Raw genomic sequence first — 20,489 nt, forward strand, 5'->3', positions numbered from 1 at the left:
TTCTAGGGTTGTGTCCCAAAGAGATCACACAAGTGGGAGAAGGACCCATATGTACAAAAATATTTATAGCGGCTCTTTTTGTATTAGCAAAGAATTGGAAATCAAGGGGATGCTCAACAATTGGGGAATGGCTGAACAAGTTGTGGTATATGAATGTAATGGAATACTATTGTGCTATAAGAAATGGGGAAGATATGGACTTCATAATAACCTGGAAAAACCTACATGATATAATGGTGAGTGAGCGAAGCAAAACCAGGAGAACATTATACACAACCACAGATATTTGGATTCTGCGATGACTAACCTTGATAGACCTTGCTCTTCTCAGCAATACAAGGTTCAAAGACAACCCCAAAGGACTCATGAGGGAGAGAGCTATCTACATCCAGAGCAAGAACTATGGAGACTGAATGCAGATTGAGGCAAACTGTTTTCTCTTTTTTTTTCCTCTCTTTTGTTTTTGTTTCTTCTTTCTCATGATTCATTCCATTGGTCATAATTCTTCTTTACAACTTGACTATTGTGTAAATAAGTTCAACGTGAAGTTATATGTAGAAGATATATTGGATTCCAAGCCATCTTGGGGGGTGGGGAAAGAAAATCTGGAACTCAAAATCATGCGGAAGTGAGTGTTGTGAACTAAAAATAAAAAATCTTAATAAAAAAACCAAAACCAAAACCAAAAAGAAGATATAGTTTCCTTCCTTATCTCTTTTAATTGGGTCTGTTTTGTTTTTGCTTTATCTGAGATTCAGATTGCTACACTTGCTTTTTTTTTTAATTTCAGTTGAAGCATAGCAGATTCTGCTCTAGGCCCTTACCTTTAATCTGTGTGTGTCTCTCTGCTTTCTTTTAAACAACATATTGTAGGATTCTGGTTTTTCCTCCCTTCTGCTATCTGCTTCTGTTTTATGGGAGAGTTCATCCCATTCACGGTTATGATTAATGTGTATTTTCCTCCATCCTATTTTTCCTCATTTGTCTCCTTTCACACTTTCCCTCCTTGACAGTGTTTTTGCTTCCGTCTACTGCCTCCCCCAATCTGCCCTCTCTTCTGTCGGTCCCTCCCCCCAAAACTTTACTAAATCTCCTCCCCTCCTACTTTCCTGTCAGATAAGATAGATTTGTATATTCAACTGATTGTGTATATTATTCCCTCTTTTGAGTCAATGCTGATGAAAGTGATGTCCGCTGCCTGCCCTCTCATCTTTCCCTCCACTGTAACAAATTTTTTGTGCCTCTTCATGTGAAATAATTTATCCCATTCTACCTCTTCTTTCCTTCTGCATCCAGTCTATTCTTCTTTCTCATCCCTTATTTTTTTTTTGTCATTCCCTCAAATTCACCTTATACAAGTTCCTTCCATCTATGTATATTCCTTCTAGGTGTACTATTAGTGGTACAATTTTTAAGAATTACAAGTATTATCTTCCCAGGTAGGGTTGTAAACAGTTCACCTCCATTGAATCCTTTGTTTTCTTTCCCCTTTTTAACCTTTTTAGGATTCTCTTGAATCTTGATATTGGAGATCAACTTTTTTATTCAATTCTGGTCTCTCCTTATAAAAGCTTAAAACCCTTGTATTTCATTGAATGACCTTTTTTTTCCCTTGAAGTATTAAGCTTAATTTCACCAGGTAGGTGATTCTTGGTTGTAGTCCTAGCTGCTTTGCCTTCTGGAATATCATGTTCCATGACCTCTTTAATCTTTTAATGTTGCAGCTGCTAAGCCCTATGTAATCCTGATTGTAGTTCTCCAGTAATTAAATTGTTTCTTTCTGGCCACTTTGCAGTATTTTTTCCTTGACCTGATAGTTTGAAACTTGGCTATAATGTTTCTTTGGATTTTTATTTTGGGATCTCTTTTCTGAGGTGGCTTCTTTCAATGTCTATTTTGTCCTTTGGTTCCAGGATATCAGGGCAGTTTTCCTTAGTAATTTCTTGAAAGATGCTGTCCAGGTCCTCCTTTTGATTATGGCTTTCATTTAGTCTAGTGATTCTGAGATGATCTCTCCTGATCTATTTTCCAGGTCAGTTGTTTTTCCAATAAGTTATTTTACATTTTCTTCCTGTTTTTTTATACTTTTGAATTTGTCTGATTCATTCTTAATGTCTCATAGAGCCATTAGCTTCCATTTGCCCAATTCTAATTTTTAAGGTGTTGTTTTCCTCAGTTAGCTTTGTACTTCTTCTTCCATTTGGCCAATTGTACTTTTTAAGGGGATGTTTTAATTGGATTTTTGTATCTCCTTTTCCATTTGGCCAATTCTGTTTTTTTTTTAAGCAGTCATTTTCTTTTTTCCAGGCTTTTGACTCTTTTTTCATATTCTCTTGCATCACTCTCATTTCTTTTCCCAGTTTTTCTTCTACCTCTCTTATATGCTCTTCCATGAGTTTTCTGGGCTTGAGATTACTTCCTGTTTTTCTTTGGGGTTTTTCCCATAGATGCTTTGACATTGTTGGCCTTTTCCAAGTTTGTATCTTGATCTTCCCTGTCACCATAATAACTTTCTATGATCAGATTCTTTTTTTGTTCATCTTTTTGGCCTTTTTCCTTTCTTTTAAATTTGAGTTCTGTTCTCAGGGTGGAAGGGGCATTGTTTCAGGCTTCTTGCGCCAGGGACTTCGGGCCCTGTCTATCTGGTGCTGCGCTGATGTTGCCTTGTGGCCCATGGGGGGCCCTCGTGTCTGGTGCTAATGTTGAGGGGCTGGGGTGGAAGGTGGCTGGTGTTGCCAGCAGTTGGGGTCTGGCAGCTTACCCGGTTCTGAGCCAGGGTCCTAATGCTGTTGTCTGGTGTGTACTGAGGCCACTGGGGTGATCCTGTGTTTCCCAGGCCCTACAGTGAAGCACATGGTGGTCTGGCTGCTGGAGTTCACTTATTTGCCTAGGGCTATGATGAAGCATATGGTGGTTCTCAGAGCTGGAGTCTGCCCATTCCTCTGGTTATGCTAAGGCACATGGAGGGGAAAGGGGGGTGGTCCTGGTCTTGCCATTTGCACTGGGGTTCAGGATCTCGTATTGGTTTGCTGAGGTGGCTTCCTATCCTGGATTGTGTTCCCCTTTTACCTGAGTGAGACAGACCTTTCTTGTCAGTCTTCCAAAGTTTCTTGGCCTAAAAGATTGTTTCACACCATCTTTTTGCTGGTTCTGCTGTTCCAAGATTTGTTCTGGGGCACCATTTTATGGTTGTTTGGAAGTGAATTAGAGGAGGGTTTCAGCAATTTACCTTTTTTTTTTTAACTTCAGTTGAAGCATCATAAATTTTGCTCTGGCCCCTTATTTTAACTCATTTTTCTGTTTTACATGTATTTCTTATAAACAGCTTTATTGGATTCTGGTTTCTAATCCATTCTGCTTTTTTCTTCCATTTTATGTATTCATCCCATTCACATGCAGTTATGATTGCTAATTTTTATTTCCCCTCATCCTATTTACTTATACTTTTCCTTCTCTTTGTTTCCTGCCCCTTCTTTATAAGGAAGAGGATGGTAAGAAAAGAGTGAGCTCAGCACCACTGCTCTAGGTTTGGTGTAATCTGCTTCCGTTCCCCTGCCCCTTTCCCTATCACTAGAGCCTGATAACAGATTCTTATTCTTTCTTTCAAGTACCTCTTCAGAATCCACCCTCCTTAATTAGAGTTTACTTAAGATTAATCCTTCTCTTACCCCTTTCTCCTTTCTATTTTCTCCTTTCCCTGTTTCACTGTTGACTCAAATGTATTTCTATGCCCAACTGTGTTTCTTCTCTTCTTTGACCGGTTTAAATGAGAATGAGGTTCAAGTGTTGCCTACTTCCCCTATTCCTCTTGTTTGTATATACTTTTGTTTGCACAGTCCAATTATGTGGGTCAGTTTCCCCCATCTTTTCTCTCCCTCTACACCAGAATCTTTCTCTTCATTTTCCTTTCTTTTCTTTTAAAATCATCAAGACATAATAACCACTCTCAGGCCTCCTGTTTAATTAGACTCCCTCAATGACCTCTAATGATAAATGTTCTGAAGGGATATATGTATCTTCCCACATAAGAATATAAACGGTCTATCCTTAAGTCTCTTAAGATTTCTCACTTGTTTACTTTATATTACTTGCCTTATGTTATGTTTTTTGATTCCTTTGTATGTCCAAGTTTCTACTCAGCTCTGGATTTTTGGTGAGAAATCCTTGGAAATCCTTTTTTCATTAAAGATCCATTTCTCTTCTTGTAGTATTATACTCAGTTTTGCTGGCTAAGTTATTTGTGGTTGTAAACATATATCTTTTGCTTTATGGCATATAATCTTCCAAATTCTCCAGTGTTTTATAATGGCAGCTGCTAAATCTTATGTCACCCTATCACTCCTTTTTTGTTCTCGTAGCTTGCAAATATTTTTGGTTTTTATCCGAAAGGGCTGGATTTTGGCTATATTTCTGGGAGCTTTCATTTTGGGATTTTTTTTCAGGTTACCAGTGAATTATTTCTATTTATTTCTCTTTTACCTTTTGGTTTCTTAAGAGTTCTAACCAGTTTGCTTTTATGATGTCTTGAAATATAGGTACTTCTTAAGGTCATGGCTTTCTGGTAATCCAATGATTCTTAAATTATCTCTTGATCTGTTACTCAGGTCAGTTTTTTTTTTTTTAATGAGATACCTTTTATTTTCATCCATTTTTTTTTTTCTTTTTGGTCTCACAGAGTCCTTAGCTTCTAACTGGGCATTTCAGGGAGTTTGTTCTGAACTGTTAATTCTCTTTCCAAATCTTTCTTCCATAGAGAAAAAATTCTCCTATTTTTTCCTCTAGTACTTTCATTTGAGTTTTTGAAATTGTTTTTAGCTTTTGCTAACAGGCCTCTCTACTCAGGACCCTTTCCCATAGTTAGAGTCTTCTGTGCCTGGAACCTTCCAAGTTCTAGAGACTTTCACCTTCCTATCTAATTGTCATTTCGCTGTTTGGGACATCAGAAGTGGAAAACCAATCAGATGTGTGTGAATAAGACCATACCTCTCTGTAAAAATACCTAGCCCATGCTTACCTTCCTCCATCAGATTTGCTCCCTGAAATGATTTAAGTTACCACAGAATCCCACTCATCAAACTGGCCAGAGCCTGGTGTCATTGTAGTGTTGTACCAGAAGCGAGCGAGACACACCACAGAGTATAAGTTTTAAGTGGAGAATTTATTAGCCGGCGGCCATCGGGGTACGGCACCACAAATCAATGGCCAATGTGTTGGGGTGATGGCTTGGCTTATATAGGATATGGGGGTACAGAGTAGGGGGGAAGAGGAACAAAGGTCCTGGCTGATCAAAAGATTCAGTCAGGTTATCGTACTAGTGGGATAATCTCATTTACATTCCTTGGTGGAGTCACAGAGTCCCAGGGATATCTCCCAGGAAGGGTCTGTCAAGTTATCTCTCAGTGGGATGGTCCTATCTATTGACATTCCAGGAAGGAGCCAAGGAGTCTCAGGGATATCTGCTAGACAGGATCTGCCAGGTGGGATGGTCCTATCTATTGACATTCCAGGAAGGAGTCACCGGATCCTAGGGGGCTCGTCAGTAGCTAGGGGTTACTCAGGGGTTCCTAATTTTCCTTGTATTACATTCCCCACTTTTTTTCTTCATGGGAATTTCAAATCCTTGAAAAAAGGAACGACCTGATGGGGCATAACAATAAAATTAGGAGGCCAACCAAAATGCTAAGCAGGGGTGACAAGAAAAGGAATGCTAGGTCGTTGGCCCCAGGGGAAGGCCAGACCTAGTTGGAAGACTCAAGGAGAGTCCAAGGAGCCTCCCCAGGTACTGCACTCCAGAAATTTAAAAAATGGTATAAAACATCCCACATTTCCCAAAACATCCCACATTTCTATAAAACATCCCACATTTCCCCCTTTTTTTTGGTCAAAGGCAAACTGAAAGTTTCGCCTAAAGACCAATTAAAGGTATGGAAAAAACTATTTTCCACAGGGTGAAGTTTTAAAATCCCTATCTAGGTGGAGTCAGGTTTTCCCTTTTCTGTATTTGGACATCCCCAGGGATGGGCAGAAATTGTAAACTAATTGTAAGTAAGGAGAGGGAACATAATAAAAGTTCAGGAAAAAACAGTCTTGGGAACACAAAGACGCAGAAGGGAAAAAAAGCAGATCTTTGCTCAGGTTCTGGTTCCGGATCCCGTGAGAAAGCCGTCCGCGTCTGGTGCTGTCCCTCTCAGGCTCTTGGAACCGCAGGGCGAGGTCTTCTATAGGCCCAGATGTCCACTCCTCACAATGTTCATTTAAAGCAGTATTTTAAAATCCCAGATGCCTGATTGTAGTTATCTGGTCCCTTGATAGTAAAAGAGAGTTCTGCTTCTCTGGTTCAGATCTAGAAATTCTAGGCAATTTTAACTTACTGTAACTTACAGATACCTTACAAAGGGGATATATTTTCACCTGTACCACTATCTTATACAATTTTCTTGTATTAGCATCCAAATTTAAGATCTTATTACTAAAACACACCTAACAGCTCGAATTTCCAGAATTGATAAATTTTTAGAGCCAATCATACACATCTGTACATAATTCTTAGGGGAATCAATCAATTGCCTTTTTTCAAAATTCGCTATCCCTTCCTTTTATTAGACATTTATCACATTACATCTTTGCCTTATTTGCTTTGCCTAATCATTTTCCCCTTTTGGAGGATGTTATCCCTATATTATTTCAATGTTTTATTTGGTCATGAACCTAAGTTAAAATTGTAAGCTGTATCATACCTGTATCCTATTATAATAACTCAGAGATATTTCAATATTCATCTATCTATTACCTAACAGATTTAGCATAGTGCTTACAAAACTTCTTGACAATTTAAATTTGCTATGAAAGAAACGAGGGACTATGTCATATATCATAACAGAAGGAAAAAACTTACTTCCTTAGCTCTGTTTGATTCCAGGCACGAGTCATATCTGATAGCCAATCTTATAGTCACCAGGTGCTGAAAGCAGGGCTTAGGAGTAACCAGGTGGGGACTTTCCTTTTCAGAAAAGAAATAGCAGAGTTGGGAAATAAAGTCAGGAAGATCCTACCTAGGCTGTGTCCAAGGTCGTCTTCACGACTGCTCCCAGGCAGACCCACCTAAAAAAATTCTCAGCTTGTAACGCCTGCCGTGCCATTACTGGCTTCATGTGACCTAGTTCTGTAATCAGAGCTTAAGACAATATTAAATTGTAGTCCCATAAAATCTTAAATAGCAAATAAATATCCTTCAGATAAGACTACCCAAATTTTATTGAGCTAACAATTATCAAATCAAGCTACATAACTTTTCCATCTTCTAAATACTTCCTCACACTCATCTCCAACTTACTTTGACCATCTGAAACTATCATTCTCGGGACAAGAGAGGCTTAGCTAACTCCCATTTGTCCCCAAACTTTCTTATCTGCCTTTCCTATTTTCCCTCAACCTTAATTCACCTTTCCAAATCTTTCAAACCTAGTACTAAGTCTTCTTTACATTTCAACCATAAGACAAAACAACTCATAAGTTAGTACTTTCATTGTCATAACTGTGTATACTGGAATCCCATTCCAGCTTCTTAAACACACAAAGACACACAAAAAAGGGGATTTGTTTTTCGTGATAACTCATTCTAAAAGAAGGAACACTTATTAAAAAGATCTGCCATCTCACCTCCCCCCTGAGGGTGGGTTCTTCTCCATCAGATGGCAGACTTCACTAATTAACCTACTAGGCCAAACCCATCTCAAGTCTTAGTCTAATCTTACCAGTTTTTTTAAAAAAAGAAGCCAAGTTGAAGGCTTCTTGACCCCTACTGTCCTCTTATTGCTGCCCCTCTCCTTTCCTTCCCTTCTGACAGGTGGGCTAAGGTGAAATTCTTTTCTTCTTATCTAAACTAAGGGCGGGGAGGAGTAAGGAATTCAGACTGTCGTTTGGAACCTCCTTACTCAAAAAAAAAAACTTGAATAAGACATTGAATGGGCCCTTCTATAGATAAGCATCAATTCTAATAATTCTAATAAGGATTTTTTTTTTTATCCAGATGTTAAAAGGCATGCTCGCTAAACTTTCCTGAACACAATTATTTAGAAGGTTTTAAAATGATAGACATCTCCTTTTTCCTTAAAGCAAATTAACCCTTAAATGCTGGGATTCATTAACTAAGTTGGTGCCAAATGTCCTCATTCTCAAATATTGCACAGAATTCCTAGACATTGCAAAGTTCCTTAATCAAAAAGTATTATAATGGGAGGACACTTAATATCTATAAATTACATACTCAATTAATTAGCCTTATCACAATAATAAGGTTTACCAGGACTTGAAAAAGCTTTTTTTTTTTTTTTTTCATAAGAATTCCTCTACACAGAAAACCACACAAGATTGATAAGAATTCATGGCTAGATGGTTTCAAAAGTTCTTGTTCCAGTTAACAACCTCATCTTAACTAACTACGATTCTCAATCTAACAACATCCAGATTATAAGAGAATTATTCTCTAACAGCACAGGTAATGCGATGTTAACCAATTTGTATATAATAACTAACTTAGAAATAAGTACACCACAAGCAATTATCATGTATCTAAAACTTGAAACAGATTCCAATTAATTACCAATCTAGTGATCATAACTGAGTTGGATAAGCAAATCAAATCTGATTCATAACCACTAGTGGTAACATTTTAATTTCTAAGGCCCAATACTCTCTGCATTATAAAAGATTACCACATTTTTCAATATTGCTGATACATCTGTTTGTCACATTACACAATTTAGAAATGTACCAGTGCCCTAAACATAATTATGCATTTTAAAACTTGAAACAACCCTTTTATCAATTTAGGTGATCACATTTCTAAATCTCCTTGCACGGAGAATCTTTCATATCATTATTTGAAACTATAACTTTAAATCACCAGATATATTCTCATAATAGAAAACTTTTTCACACAAAAAGTCTGTTCTCATGGTTAAATATCAGTATTATTAATTATTTACTTGTTATAACCACATATAACAGTTCCAAATTTTATCACATCCCTTTAAAAACCCAATTCACATATATCAAAATCAGATTAAAATTGCTATAATATCATTTCTTACCACACAATGGTCTTCTCAAATTTCACAATCTAAGAGAATTTTGGGAACACAATGCAAGTTTAGAAATACAGAAACAATAATTTTCAGATGACGTCTATTGCATTTCCAGATACACATATAAAAATTATTCAGCTTATTACTTTTGGTATTATATATTAGTGTATTAATATATAATACATGTATCACATATACTAATACATTAACATCCCAAATACACTTTATTTAGCTGTATATTCTTCAGCACCACTACCTCTGGTCCAGGTATAGGAACTTTTGCCTGGCCATGAATGAACTTATGAAAGAAAGAGAAACTTAATTTTGCACCCACTTTTTCCAAGCTTCATCTTATACAAGAATGCCTAAAAAGATTTTTTTTTGGACTCCCAAGGAAGATAAGAGCAGGAAAAAGTCCCTTTTAGTTTTCTAAAGGGCTCCTCCCTAGGTGGGGCCTGGCAGCCCCTTGAGGGCAAGGAGCCTACCCTTCCAAGCACTAACTGACCAACCCTATTTCTTTACAAGTTTCCTTTTAGCTTCAGCTCTGATAACCTTTCAATGTGGAGGGTGGGGGAAAGGTGAGACCAGGAGCAGCACATGGCAGCCAGGAGGAGCACATGGACTCCTGACTAGACAGGTAATCTCAAGCTGCTACTCTACCACCCCCTAAATTCCTTATACAGGTTTTCTATCTCTCTCTTTCACAAATTCACCTTTTAAACTTTACCACAAGGACGGGCTACAAAGGTACTCAGGGGCACAGGACTGACTGTCAGTCTGTGACTTTCTATCCCTCTCCTCATTGCCCGGTGGGGAGGGCGATTTAAGTTTTTCCCTACAGTTCTCCTGCATTCTCTACTAATCTGATCCGGGAGGAGAGGAGTTTGATTTAACTGCTCTAACTTTTACTGCAGCCCTAGTGAAAAGATCTCAATGATTGTAATTCAGGTAAACTTCACCCCTTGCTCACTCCCAAAAACCTCTTTTGTACTTGAATCTAAGGGAATCCGGGACTAAGACAAATGCGAGAGTCCCGCTGAAGACTTTAAGGAAGGTTTTAGCCAGAAGGCATTCATTGGGAGGAGATGTTTCCAGCAAGAGTGAGCTCCTGGAATGGATTTACAATTTCAGGAGATCTTTCTTCCCAAATTCAACTAACCAATTTCCAAACTTTTTAACAATTTAAAACCCAGAATTTGCCAAATTTTAACCCATTCCCGTAGTTCCACGCTGGCCAAACGGGAGCCACAAGGAAGGGAGTCTGTTTCCCTAGTGGCAGCCTGATATCTCTGGCTGCCTATGTTTCAGATTTTTTTCTTTTTTTTTTTCAACAAAACATAGACATTTCACAATTAACACAGACACGCGAACAGAGACGAACTCAAAACACAACAAAGTTCACGGTGTGGATCGAACTGAAGGCTAAGCAGGCCCCCTCAGAGGAAAGATTTCCTCCTCAAAGATACGACCCCCAATCTCTCTCACACCTCCAACACAAAACAGAGACCAACAGCATGGGCTAATTGGAGGCTAAACAGGTCCCCTCAGAGGAAAGAAGATAAACCAGGTTTCCTCTTCAAGGAAAACACCCCCAATCTTCCCATACCCAAACAGACCCGGTAGCATGGGTTAACTGAGGCTAAGCAGGTCCCCTCAGAGGGAAGAAAATAAACCAGGTTCCCTCTTCAAGGAAAACACCCCAATCTTCCCACACCCAACACAAAACATATAACCAATGGCATGAGTTAACTGGGGCTAAGCAGGTCCCCTCAGAGGAAAGAAAATAAACCAGGTTCCCTCTTCAAGGAAAACACCCCAATCTTCCCACACCCCAATAGGAAGGGTGGCGTCCCAGCTTCCTAGCTCTGTACCACAGCCTCGTCAGGGTTTAGCATGGTATCAGAGACCCAAATGGCTAGCCCCAAACCAGAAACCAAACCAGAAAAACCTTACCTCTAGAGGTCTACAAAACCAGAATTCTCCATAGGCCGAAAAGGGACAGGTCAGCAAAGAGTCCATTCTCCGAGACCATCACTCCACATCAGAGTCCTAGGAAAAGAAATCCCCAGGAGCCGGCCCTCTGAAGTGAGAGAAGGTGGATCGGGGGCAGAGACTCCCTGTTGAGGTCCGGAATTCTGTGTGTGTCTCCAGGGCGGTAACACGAAATACCGCCACATCTCGCTGGGGCCTCCAAAATGTTGTACCAGAAGCGAGCGAGACACACCACAGAGTATAAGTTTTAAGTGGAGAATTTATTAGCCGGCGGCCATCGGGGTACGGCACCACAAATCAATGGCCAATGTGTTGGGGTGATGGCTTGGCTTATATAGGATATGGGGGTACAGAGTAGGGGGGAAGAGGAACAAAGGTCCTGGCTGATCAAAAGATTCAGTCAGGTTATCGTACTAGTGGGATAATCTCATTTACATTCCTTGGTGGAGTCACAGAGTCCCAGGGATATCTCCCAGGAAGGGTCTGTCAAGTTATCTCTCAGTGGGATGGTCCTATCTATTGACATTCCAGGAAGGAGCCAAGGAGTCTCAGGGATATCTGCTAGACAGGATCTGCCAGGTGGGATGGTCCTATCTATTGACATTCCAGGAAGGAGTCACCGGATCCTAGGGGGCTCGTCAGTAGCTAGGGGTTACTCAGGGGTTCCTAATTTTCCTTGTATTACAGTAGCAGCTTGTAGAAAGACCACTGTTTCCTCCTTCCTTCTTTATTCTGAATACCATCATCAATACCACCAATCAACAAGCATTTAAGTTCTCACTATGTACCAGGTACTGTTCTAAACTGCTGATACAAAGAAAAATAGTCCCTGCCTTCAAGGTGCTTACATTGTAATGATTGTAACTAAATAAATAGGTACTAAAAGATCTATACAGAATAAGGTAACTTTTAGAGGGGATGACTAACTGCTGTGGAGACTAGGATCTCTCCTATAGAAGGTGGGGTTTGAGCTGAGTCTTGATAGAAGCCTCTGGCCACATTTCTCATTGTATTTTTCTCTCCTTTCCCATTCTGTTTTGGAGGTGTCGGCTGCTGCCTAGGTTTGGGGGCAGATGCTATCCTAGAGTGTGTATGGGCACTTTGGTAGATGGGGGTGGGGAGAAGAGGTAGATACAGCCATTGCACCTTTTCCCTTGTCGCCCCTAACTCACAGTCCATTTAAGACACCTCCAGTTAAGCTCATCCTTTAAACAGTCCAAATAAAAGGATCTACCAATACCGCAATATAATTTTATTTGATCCTCACAAAAATTTGTGTGTCTTTGGGCCAATCACTTAACCCCTCGGTGCCCCAGGCAATTCGGAAACTAAACCGCAGATTAAGTGCCTAAACTTCACTACTGGGAGGTCTCAGACAAGTTCTTTCTTCCTCTACTAACTTCCTACCCCCTCATTAGCTGGGGAAGACACTGAATCTTCCTAATTGCTCAGTCTGATTAATGTCACTGCTTTGCTTTGAAAACGTTCCGTAGGTCCCGATTGTTTATTAAACAAAATAGAAACAGCAGCGCTAGATTTTGGAATCAGAAGGTTTGGGTTTGCATCCTGGCTGGAGATGTGACCTACATGTAAACCACAACTCCGAGCCTTTCATCTTTAAATGCAAAATAAGGGGGTTGGAAATCGATGATCTAAGCAAAATCTTTAGTCGATTATTCAAGACTAACCGCTTCCAACCTACCTGTTCAGTTTTATTTCATGGCATTCCCCTTTATTTTTATGCTTTAGCCAAACTGGCCTATTTGTTGTCCCCAGTCTCATCCTGCCTCCTCCAGTCTCTATGCATTTGCACACCTTGTCCCCCGAAGGTGTAATTAACATTCCCCTCCACCCTTGAAGTGTTTCCTTGCCTTCAAGGTCCTGCACATGTGCTATCTTTTGACCGCTAGAAAATTTGTAAGCCACCTGTCTGGAGTAAGGCAGATGATGTTCCAGCTCACGAAAGGGTAATTGGAGGGACAACCCGAGGGTCCTCAAAACCTGTAAGAATTTGTGATTCCCTCGCTCCTCGAATTCCCAAGTCTGCCCTCTTAGCTATATTAAGAAAATTATAATTAATTCTTAGTGTTATTCTCCCACCCCTTCCCAAATAAATTGCAGTAGTCTCCAAATAAGAGCGATGAGAAAGCATCTCTCCTCCCTCCTCTTTGCTGAGATGGGGTGGGGGAGTCCCACGGCTGTGCAACACTGAGTGTACCCGCAGACTTTTTGATGTAATAGTTTTGTTCAACTCCACTCATCCATCCCCCTCTTTTAAATATAAAGTAATGGTTATTAGGGTTACACTGGGAAACGTAGGTGATGTAAAAACTTAAGACGTTGATAAAATTTTTTTTGGCCATAAAATTTTTGGACTTGGTTTCCCATTTCTGCATTTGCCCCAGTGTTCTGCAACAAAAGGAGCTAAGGAATGTTCGGAATCTTGCACAGATTCGAACTGAAATTACAATTCTCTGGGCTTGCAAACGCCCTCACCTTTTGCCCTGCAGTCCCTTCTCGTAGCAGCTCAGTTCAGTTCCAGGCAACAAGTAGAGCGGACCGACGGGTAAGTCTTCAGCCTAGCCCAGGGTTAGGGAGGAGGTACACTTACTACGCCCCACGCTAGAGGATGGGGACGCCTGCGCAGAAGAGGGCTTGGGTAACAAACGAGGGACGCCTGCGCAACAAACGAGGGACGCCTGCGCAGGGGAGCATGCGCGGACGCTTCGCAGAGGGAAGTTTAAGTTCCGGTCCCGGTTCCGGTTCCGGTGCGGCGTTTGTCCTTGCCGAGCGTTCGGTTGTCGCAGTTGGTGGGGAGGTGAAGTTGCCAAAATGCTGAGGAACTTGCTGGTGAGAAAAGACCCCTTGGGGCTCTGTTTAGGCTGGGGACAGGAGGCATGCACCCACTAGTCCTCGTAGGAGCCAAAGCAGCCCTGCAGGTTGGGTGGCCGGCCTCTGCGGCCTCGGCCTAACGCCTGTGGCGGCGACCTCATTCATTCCCCGCCCTTTGGGGACCGATGCTTTTCGCCTCGGGGAGGGGGGGAGGGGAATGTCGTCGTCCTGACCTGGCCTTAATGACTGAGACTACCGGGTTACTGCAGGACGGCGGGACCCCAGGCGTGGGAGAACCACCTTTACAGTTTTGGGGGAGTCTGCCGGCCCCAAACACTTCTCCCCCATCTTTTCCCTTTCCCCCCTTTTCTGCGTCTCACACTACGGACACCGTCTATTGGGGTTAGTTAGCATCCTAGCCCGAGGCTAAAACTATGTAAACGTACCTTCCTGGGCACCTGTAGGGCTCCACTCACCTTCGTGACCTTGGGCAAGTCATTTAGCTCTCATCCTCATTTGTGGAATGGTCGGGACAGGCCCGAAAGATCGCTAAGGGCCCTGCTAGTTTTTACGTCTTTGAAAGGATTGCCAAGTTTGGATTAGCTTTTGAGTTACTTAACAATTTAAAAAGAAAACATACGGAGCAAATTTTGAATAACTGATTTTTAAATCTAATCCAAGCCTCTCCTTTTACAAATGAGGCCTAGACAGATAGTGACTCGTCCAAGGCTACATAAATAAGTAGCAAGAAGCAGAGCTAAGATCTGGACTGCGGTCCAATGACTGCAAAGCTAAAATGCATTTTGCAGATTTTGTAACTGCCTTGGGAAGCCAGGGCACTTGAAGGCTGATATTTTAGCCGTCATCACTTTGCAGAGGCTAGGCTACTGGTGTTGGTTGCTTGTAATGAATGTGAAATTTTTTTCTGTACCATTTAGCATTGAACTTTTAGTAGATCTTTCAAATAACTGATGGTTTTTGTCTTTATGTTTATAAAGAAAGGACATTTTTAGTTCTAACAATTTTTCTAGTGCTTCATCTGTTTTTAATATACTTTAGATTAGAAAAGGAGCACTAATTTGATGTGGTTTTTGTTTTTATGTTTTTTAATGAAAGGACATTTTTAATTCTAACAATTTTTTCTGTTACTTTATCTGTTTTAACTTAATTTACTTTTTAAAAGAAGTGCTTGTTTGGCATTTTTTTTTTCTGTTTACGTAACTTGTTGAAAGTCAGTTTTCCTTATTTCAGCCTAATACAAGGTTGTACGTAAATTTGGTAGGGGAAAACATTTTAGTTTTAGCTAAGTAGAAGTTGTCTAATTCTTTGTGTTACAGTTAAATAATTTGTATTGGATTTGCAATGTATTAAACGGTAATAAAAAGTTACAGTTTGTTGTAGTTTTGGCATTCTGTCTTTTTTCTTGTGCTCCTTCCTGTATCTGTCTTTTTCCATGTTTTTTCTTCTGCTTCTGACACGATAAATTTAGTCAATTTAAGAGACTTCTTAGTGTAGTTGCAGGGAAAGGCATTGTGGTGCAGGTGACCTTAGAATCTGAAAGGACCTGACTTAAAGTCTTAATTCTTATACAAACTGGCTTTGTAACCCTGGGGAAGTCACTCTTTCATTACCCTGGGCAAATCTCTAATTCTTTATGTTACAAAATAACTACTCTCATGCATGCTTAGGGGATGTTTCCTCATTGGAGAGGTTTCCTATAGTACTGAAATCACAGGTTCAGTCCTTAGTGTAGTGTAGATGGCTGGACAAGGAGAACAGTGACTTGTGTTGAGTTCTGGCACTGCCAATAACTTAGCTTTGTGGACTTTGTTTCAGTTTCTTTGTCCGTAGAAATGATGGCATTAAATTAGATGGTTTCTGAGGGAATTTTCAGCTCTACACTGTTCAGTTCTAGAATATTTTATTAATATGCTTTTCTTCTCTTCAGGCTCTTCGCCAGATTCCCCAGAGGACTATAAATGTTGCTCCAGTCCGGCAGTTTAAAAACAAAGTTGCAGAAAAACAAAAGCTATTCCAGGTATTTCTTTTGTTGTACAAGAGATTGTTTAATGATTTCATTTTTAATGATAGTGTTTAATTTGCATAGCAATAATAACCTGACATTTATACGATACTTTAAGATTTACTAATCACTTTTGCATATATTGTATATATTCAAATACCACCCCCCTTTTTTTGGTTAAAAATTGTATTCTTTTTTTAAAGAACCTTGGAGGAAGTAGAAGGGAGGGAAGAATGATAGTGTAAGAAATTTTACCAAGCAGCAGAAATGACCAGAGTGTCTTGTTTGGTAAAACAGTTTGCTCTTCATGGAATTTCAATGCTAAAATCTCTCAAATAACTGTGATCTTTATTGAATTGGAGATGGCTCACTCCTGGATAAATGAACAAGTATCAGTTTCATTTAACTTTGGTAAATAAAGAGAAAGAGTGGATAGGGACTTGGATTCAGGATACCCTGCCATCAAAAACTAGCTTTTTAGTTATGTGACCTTTGGCAGTTTATTTAACTTCTCTAAGTCTAACTTTCTCACCTATAAAATTGAGATACTTTCTACTTCATAAGTGTGAGGATCAAATAAAAATAATGAATGTAGTCCAGAACTTGAAAGCTGTTGAGGAATGTTAAGAGGTCTCCTGAACTTGGTTTTTTTGTTTTCATATGTTCCAGAAACACTGTTTTTTGTTTTTATATTTTTTAATGAAAGGACATTTTTAATTCTAACAATTTTTTTTTTCTGTTCCTTTATTTTAATTTACTAATTTTTAAAAGAAACCCTTGTTTGGCATTTTTTTCTGTTCAGTAAACTTTTGTTGAAAGTCAGTTTTCTTTATTTCAACCCAATACAAGGTTGCAAATAAATTTGATATAGGGTAAAGTTTGTAGTTAAGTAGTATGTAGGAAGTTGTGAATGTGTGAAGGAGAAAGCCTGTGGAGGTTGGGGGGCTGACGTAATATATATTGTTTGCAGCCCAAGCTGGAATCCCTGGGTGTCATTGGGAGTCAAGACAGGCACCAGTTAGTCTGCAGTAGGCTGAGAAATTACTTGTGCAGCTAGGATCCTTGGACTAGAAGTTTCTTGATTCTAGAAGATTCATAGATTCATGATCTGGATTAGAAGTTCCCAAGGGAAAAGAATGCCACTTTTGCCATTCCCTTGCTGCTCCCCTTTGCAATGTATTTGTCTTTTTCCCACCTTTACTGCACCTTTCTCCCTTCCTTGCTGTGTCCCTTTAGGTGGAGATTTTTGTTTTCTCCTCCCTTTTTCCTACGGTCACGAATGTGCAAACTTCTGTTTGGATTGTGAACTCTGGGTTCCACATGCATATTCATTTTCTTGTAATAAACCTAGTTTTCACATAAATTCATGAAGTTGTGATTGCCTGTTGACATGGCTATGAAACAATATATTTGTGAGTTGTAAAATCATTTTATTATATAACTTTCTGATATTGTTAACAAAATTAATTATAAACAGTATTTTACTTTTGTGTACTCTTTTAACATCAACATCTGTTTTAGAGTTATTTAATGATACTACTTTTATTGGAACAATATTGTGAAGTCTCATACATTTTCTTCCAAAAAGTATTTCAACATGCTGCCTTTTGTTACCTCTCAAATTGACTTCCACTACAGGAAAACATGTTCAGTTTTGAATGTTTAGTTTTCTATTTTGTTTTAAATATAGGCACCTCAGTCAAAAATTCCAGGTCTTGAGTAAATTATTAGGTACATTTACAGCATTATTGTTAGTGAAAATATTTAATTCAGTTTAGGAAGCTATTGGCTTGTATATTGCTAACTTAGTCTTTTGAATATTAAGAAGTTTTTTGCGAAACTGTTAATACCTTTTTTTTTTTAATCTAGGAGGATGATAACATTCCAGTGCATCTAAAAGGTGGGGTAGGAGATGCCCTACTGTATAGAGTCACCATGGTGTTTACTGTTTTTGGTAAGAAATTTTGAAGGCTTGGAAATGTTCACAGAAGGTTGAGAAATTTTCTAAGAAGTTATGTAATTAGGGTCTGAGATCTCATTGACAGAGATCCACCAAGATCCTTTAATAATTTTTTAAAAATTTTAAACAGATGAAATTTGATGTGCATTTATTAGAAGCTTTTCTGCTTTCTGCTGCTTTTCTCTCCCTGAGTGTTTTGACCCAGGCAGCTCACAGAACCATACCATTCCAACCTGTGTCAATTTCTTGGAATACAAAGTGGGATGATAGTAGATATGAGACTGACATATGTCAATATTATTCATTAATTGTCCACTGTAGATTGGTATGTACTATAGACATTGTGCAGGGACAGAGATGTGTGATTTTCTTTACCATCAGTATGTCTTGTTTTTTTTGTTTGTCTTTAGATTAATACTTTTCCAAAGCTTGGTTAAGTTTGAGAGTACGGTGAAGTCACAACTTATTTGGGAGGTAGATTATACATTCAAAAGTAATGTTTTTCAGGATTTGTCTCATTTCCTATCTCACTTTTACTCCAGGGAATACTCTAATTGGTTAGAAAAGTAGACACTCACATTATTTAAGTTATTTCCTCTTTTTCCTCTTTGTCTCACCTTCCGAACCCCCAGATAGTGTGAAGTCTAATGAATAATAGGTCAGCAGAGTTAGAGCCAGGAATACATTCAGATCCCACCTTAAGATGCTTACTATAATTGTGGGATCCTGGATATGTCAGTTTCTTCATTTGCAAAATGGTACGGGGTGGGGGATTGGACTCAATAACCTTTAACATGCCTTCTAGCTCAGTGATCCTATAGATAAGACTCAACTGAAAACTATAAGCAATAGAAGAAATGTCATTTATGGGCAAAGGCAGCATCTAGGAGTTGACATTTGGACTTCTTAGTTTAAATGGAGCCTTTGTGTTTTGATAGCTAAGAATATATTCTTGTGTTGAGACTTATCAGTGAGGATTAATAAGCTAGCTAGTATTTTGATTAATTTTTATAGCTTTTAATTTAGTACATCTTAGTGGATAGAGAGCCCGCTTAGGAATAGAAAGACCTAAGTTTACATCCTGTCTTTGATAACCTATTCTGTGATCCTGTGGAACTCATTTAATCTCTCAGTCCCAGTAGCAATTCCCTAAGATTGCAGGTTGCAGAAAAATTACTAAAGCTGCATTGGTAGAGAAAGTTTCCCTATTCGAAATTCCCTGTACTAATGGAATCACAGGTATGACACTCTCCAAGTCCCCTTCACCCCCGCCCGCCTCCCCCCAAAAAAAGAAAAACCCAACCAAAAAACAACAAACCTTTTAATTAGTCTAGATTGCTTTTAAAATTGCTGTCCTGTGTTCTTTGAGTTTATTCTGGCATTGCATTTCAGGAATTGCTCTCACTAGAATTCTGCTTTCCCAGCTTGTTATCAGCAGTCACTGAGTTTACTAGAGGCTTCTATAATGCTAGTAGAGAAAATTTTAGACACATTAATTATGAAAATATATTAACTATTGAAAGCTATTGATATAACTAAACTCTTTCTCTTAGGTTTCTATTTATACACTTAGATTTTAGAACATTCCTCTAACTTTATCTTTTTTATTTATCCCCATTCCAGGAACAGCTTATGCCCTTTATCAGCTTGGCATGGCTTCATTTCCCAAGAAACAGGATTAATTCAAGTTTACCTCCATGGGAATCAATTGATTTAATTTCATGCAGCTTTCCAGGGAACAATCTGTGATAAATAGCTGAGTTCATTCTGGGGATCAATATTTATTAAACTGTACTAACTGCAGTCAATAAAGCGGTTTTACCCTGCTCTGCCTAATTCTTTAATTTTTGGGAAAACTTAGTCAGTATTTTTTTTTTTTACAATAGGTTTATTTTCAGTATTCCAGTGAACCATGGGAGAAGCAGTTTGGTGTATCACATCCAGCTTTTGACATATACTGACTGTGTGATCCTGAGTTTAATTTTCTAAGATTATAAATACCTGCAGTGGGAGAGAGTGTTTCCTCATACTGATAAAAGCAGGTTTCTCTGTCACTCCCTTAAAAATAAAAAAGTGAACAATTGTATTCTTTTGAAATTCATTGATGTAATTGAATTGGTTTCAGGAAATATTTAAATAGAGGAAGAGTTGTCAGCTGGCTGCAAATAGATGCCATTTGTCAACTGCAGCACTGATAGAAAAAATAACATCATAGGTTTCATTTTCTTAATTTTCACATTTATGTCAGGACCAACAGATAAATGTGCCTGCGGCAAGAACTAATTAGGTTAGTCATGCTTATGAAAGTTAAAACCTTTTAAAAAAAACTTTAAAAGAATTAAAAAGCTACAGCTTAATCATATCTGGCCTCCTACTTTATTAAAGATCTTCAAAGAAAGTTCTTTGGTAAGTGGTTCTTAAATTTTTTTTTCTATACTGAAAGGTGAAGATGTCATTGTGCAGAAAATCTCTCTTTTTCCCCCGTATTGAACTTAATTCTATGTTGACCCTGAAAACAAATGACCAAAAAGTCACAGAGGTTATGCATCCTCTAACTCTAAAAATACCAAAAAGTTCACATCACAACCACACTTAA

The 20,489-nt window shown here is 39.0% G+C and overlaps 1 protein-coding gene across 1 annotated transcript in view; it reads left to right on the plus strand.

Annotated features, from left to right (window-relative positions):
• Nucleotides 1-19,720, plus strand: part of LOC118857788 — a 31,460-nt gene extending 11,740 nt beyond the window's left edge. The window contains exons 2-5 of the mRNA XM_036768305.1: nt 13,705-13,928; nt 15,859-15,948; nt 17,803-17,887; nt 19,517-19,720. Of these exons, the coding sequence (XP_036624200.1) occupies nt 13,705-13,928; nt 15,859-15,948; nt 17,803-17,887; nt 19,517-19,575 (458 nt within the window). The 3' untranslated portion in view covers nt 19,576-19,720. The remainder of the gene's footprint in view (nt 1-13,704; nt 13,929-15,858; nt 15,949-17,802; nt 17,888-19,516) is intronic.
• Nucleotides 19,721-20,489: the final 769 nt, after the last annotated feature.

This window comes from Trichosurus vulpecula, chromosome 7 (assembly GCF_011100635.1).
Source record: "Trichosurus vulpecula isolate mTriVul1 chromosome 7, mTriVul1.pri, whole genome shotgun sequence".
NCBI lineage: Eukaryota > Metazoa > Chordata > Mammalia > Diprotodontia > Phalangeridae > Trichosurus > Trichosurus vulpecula.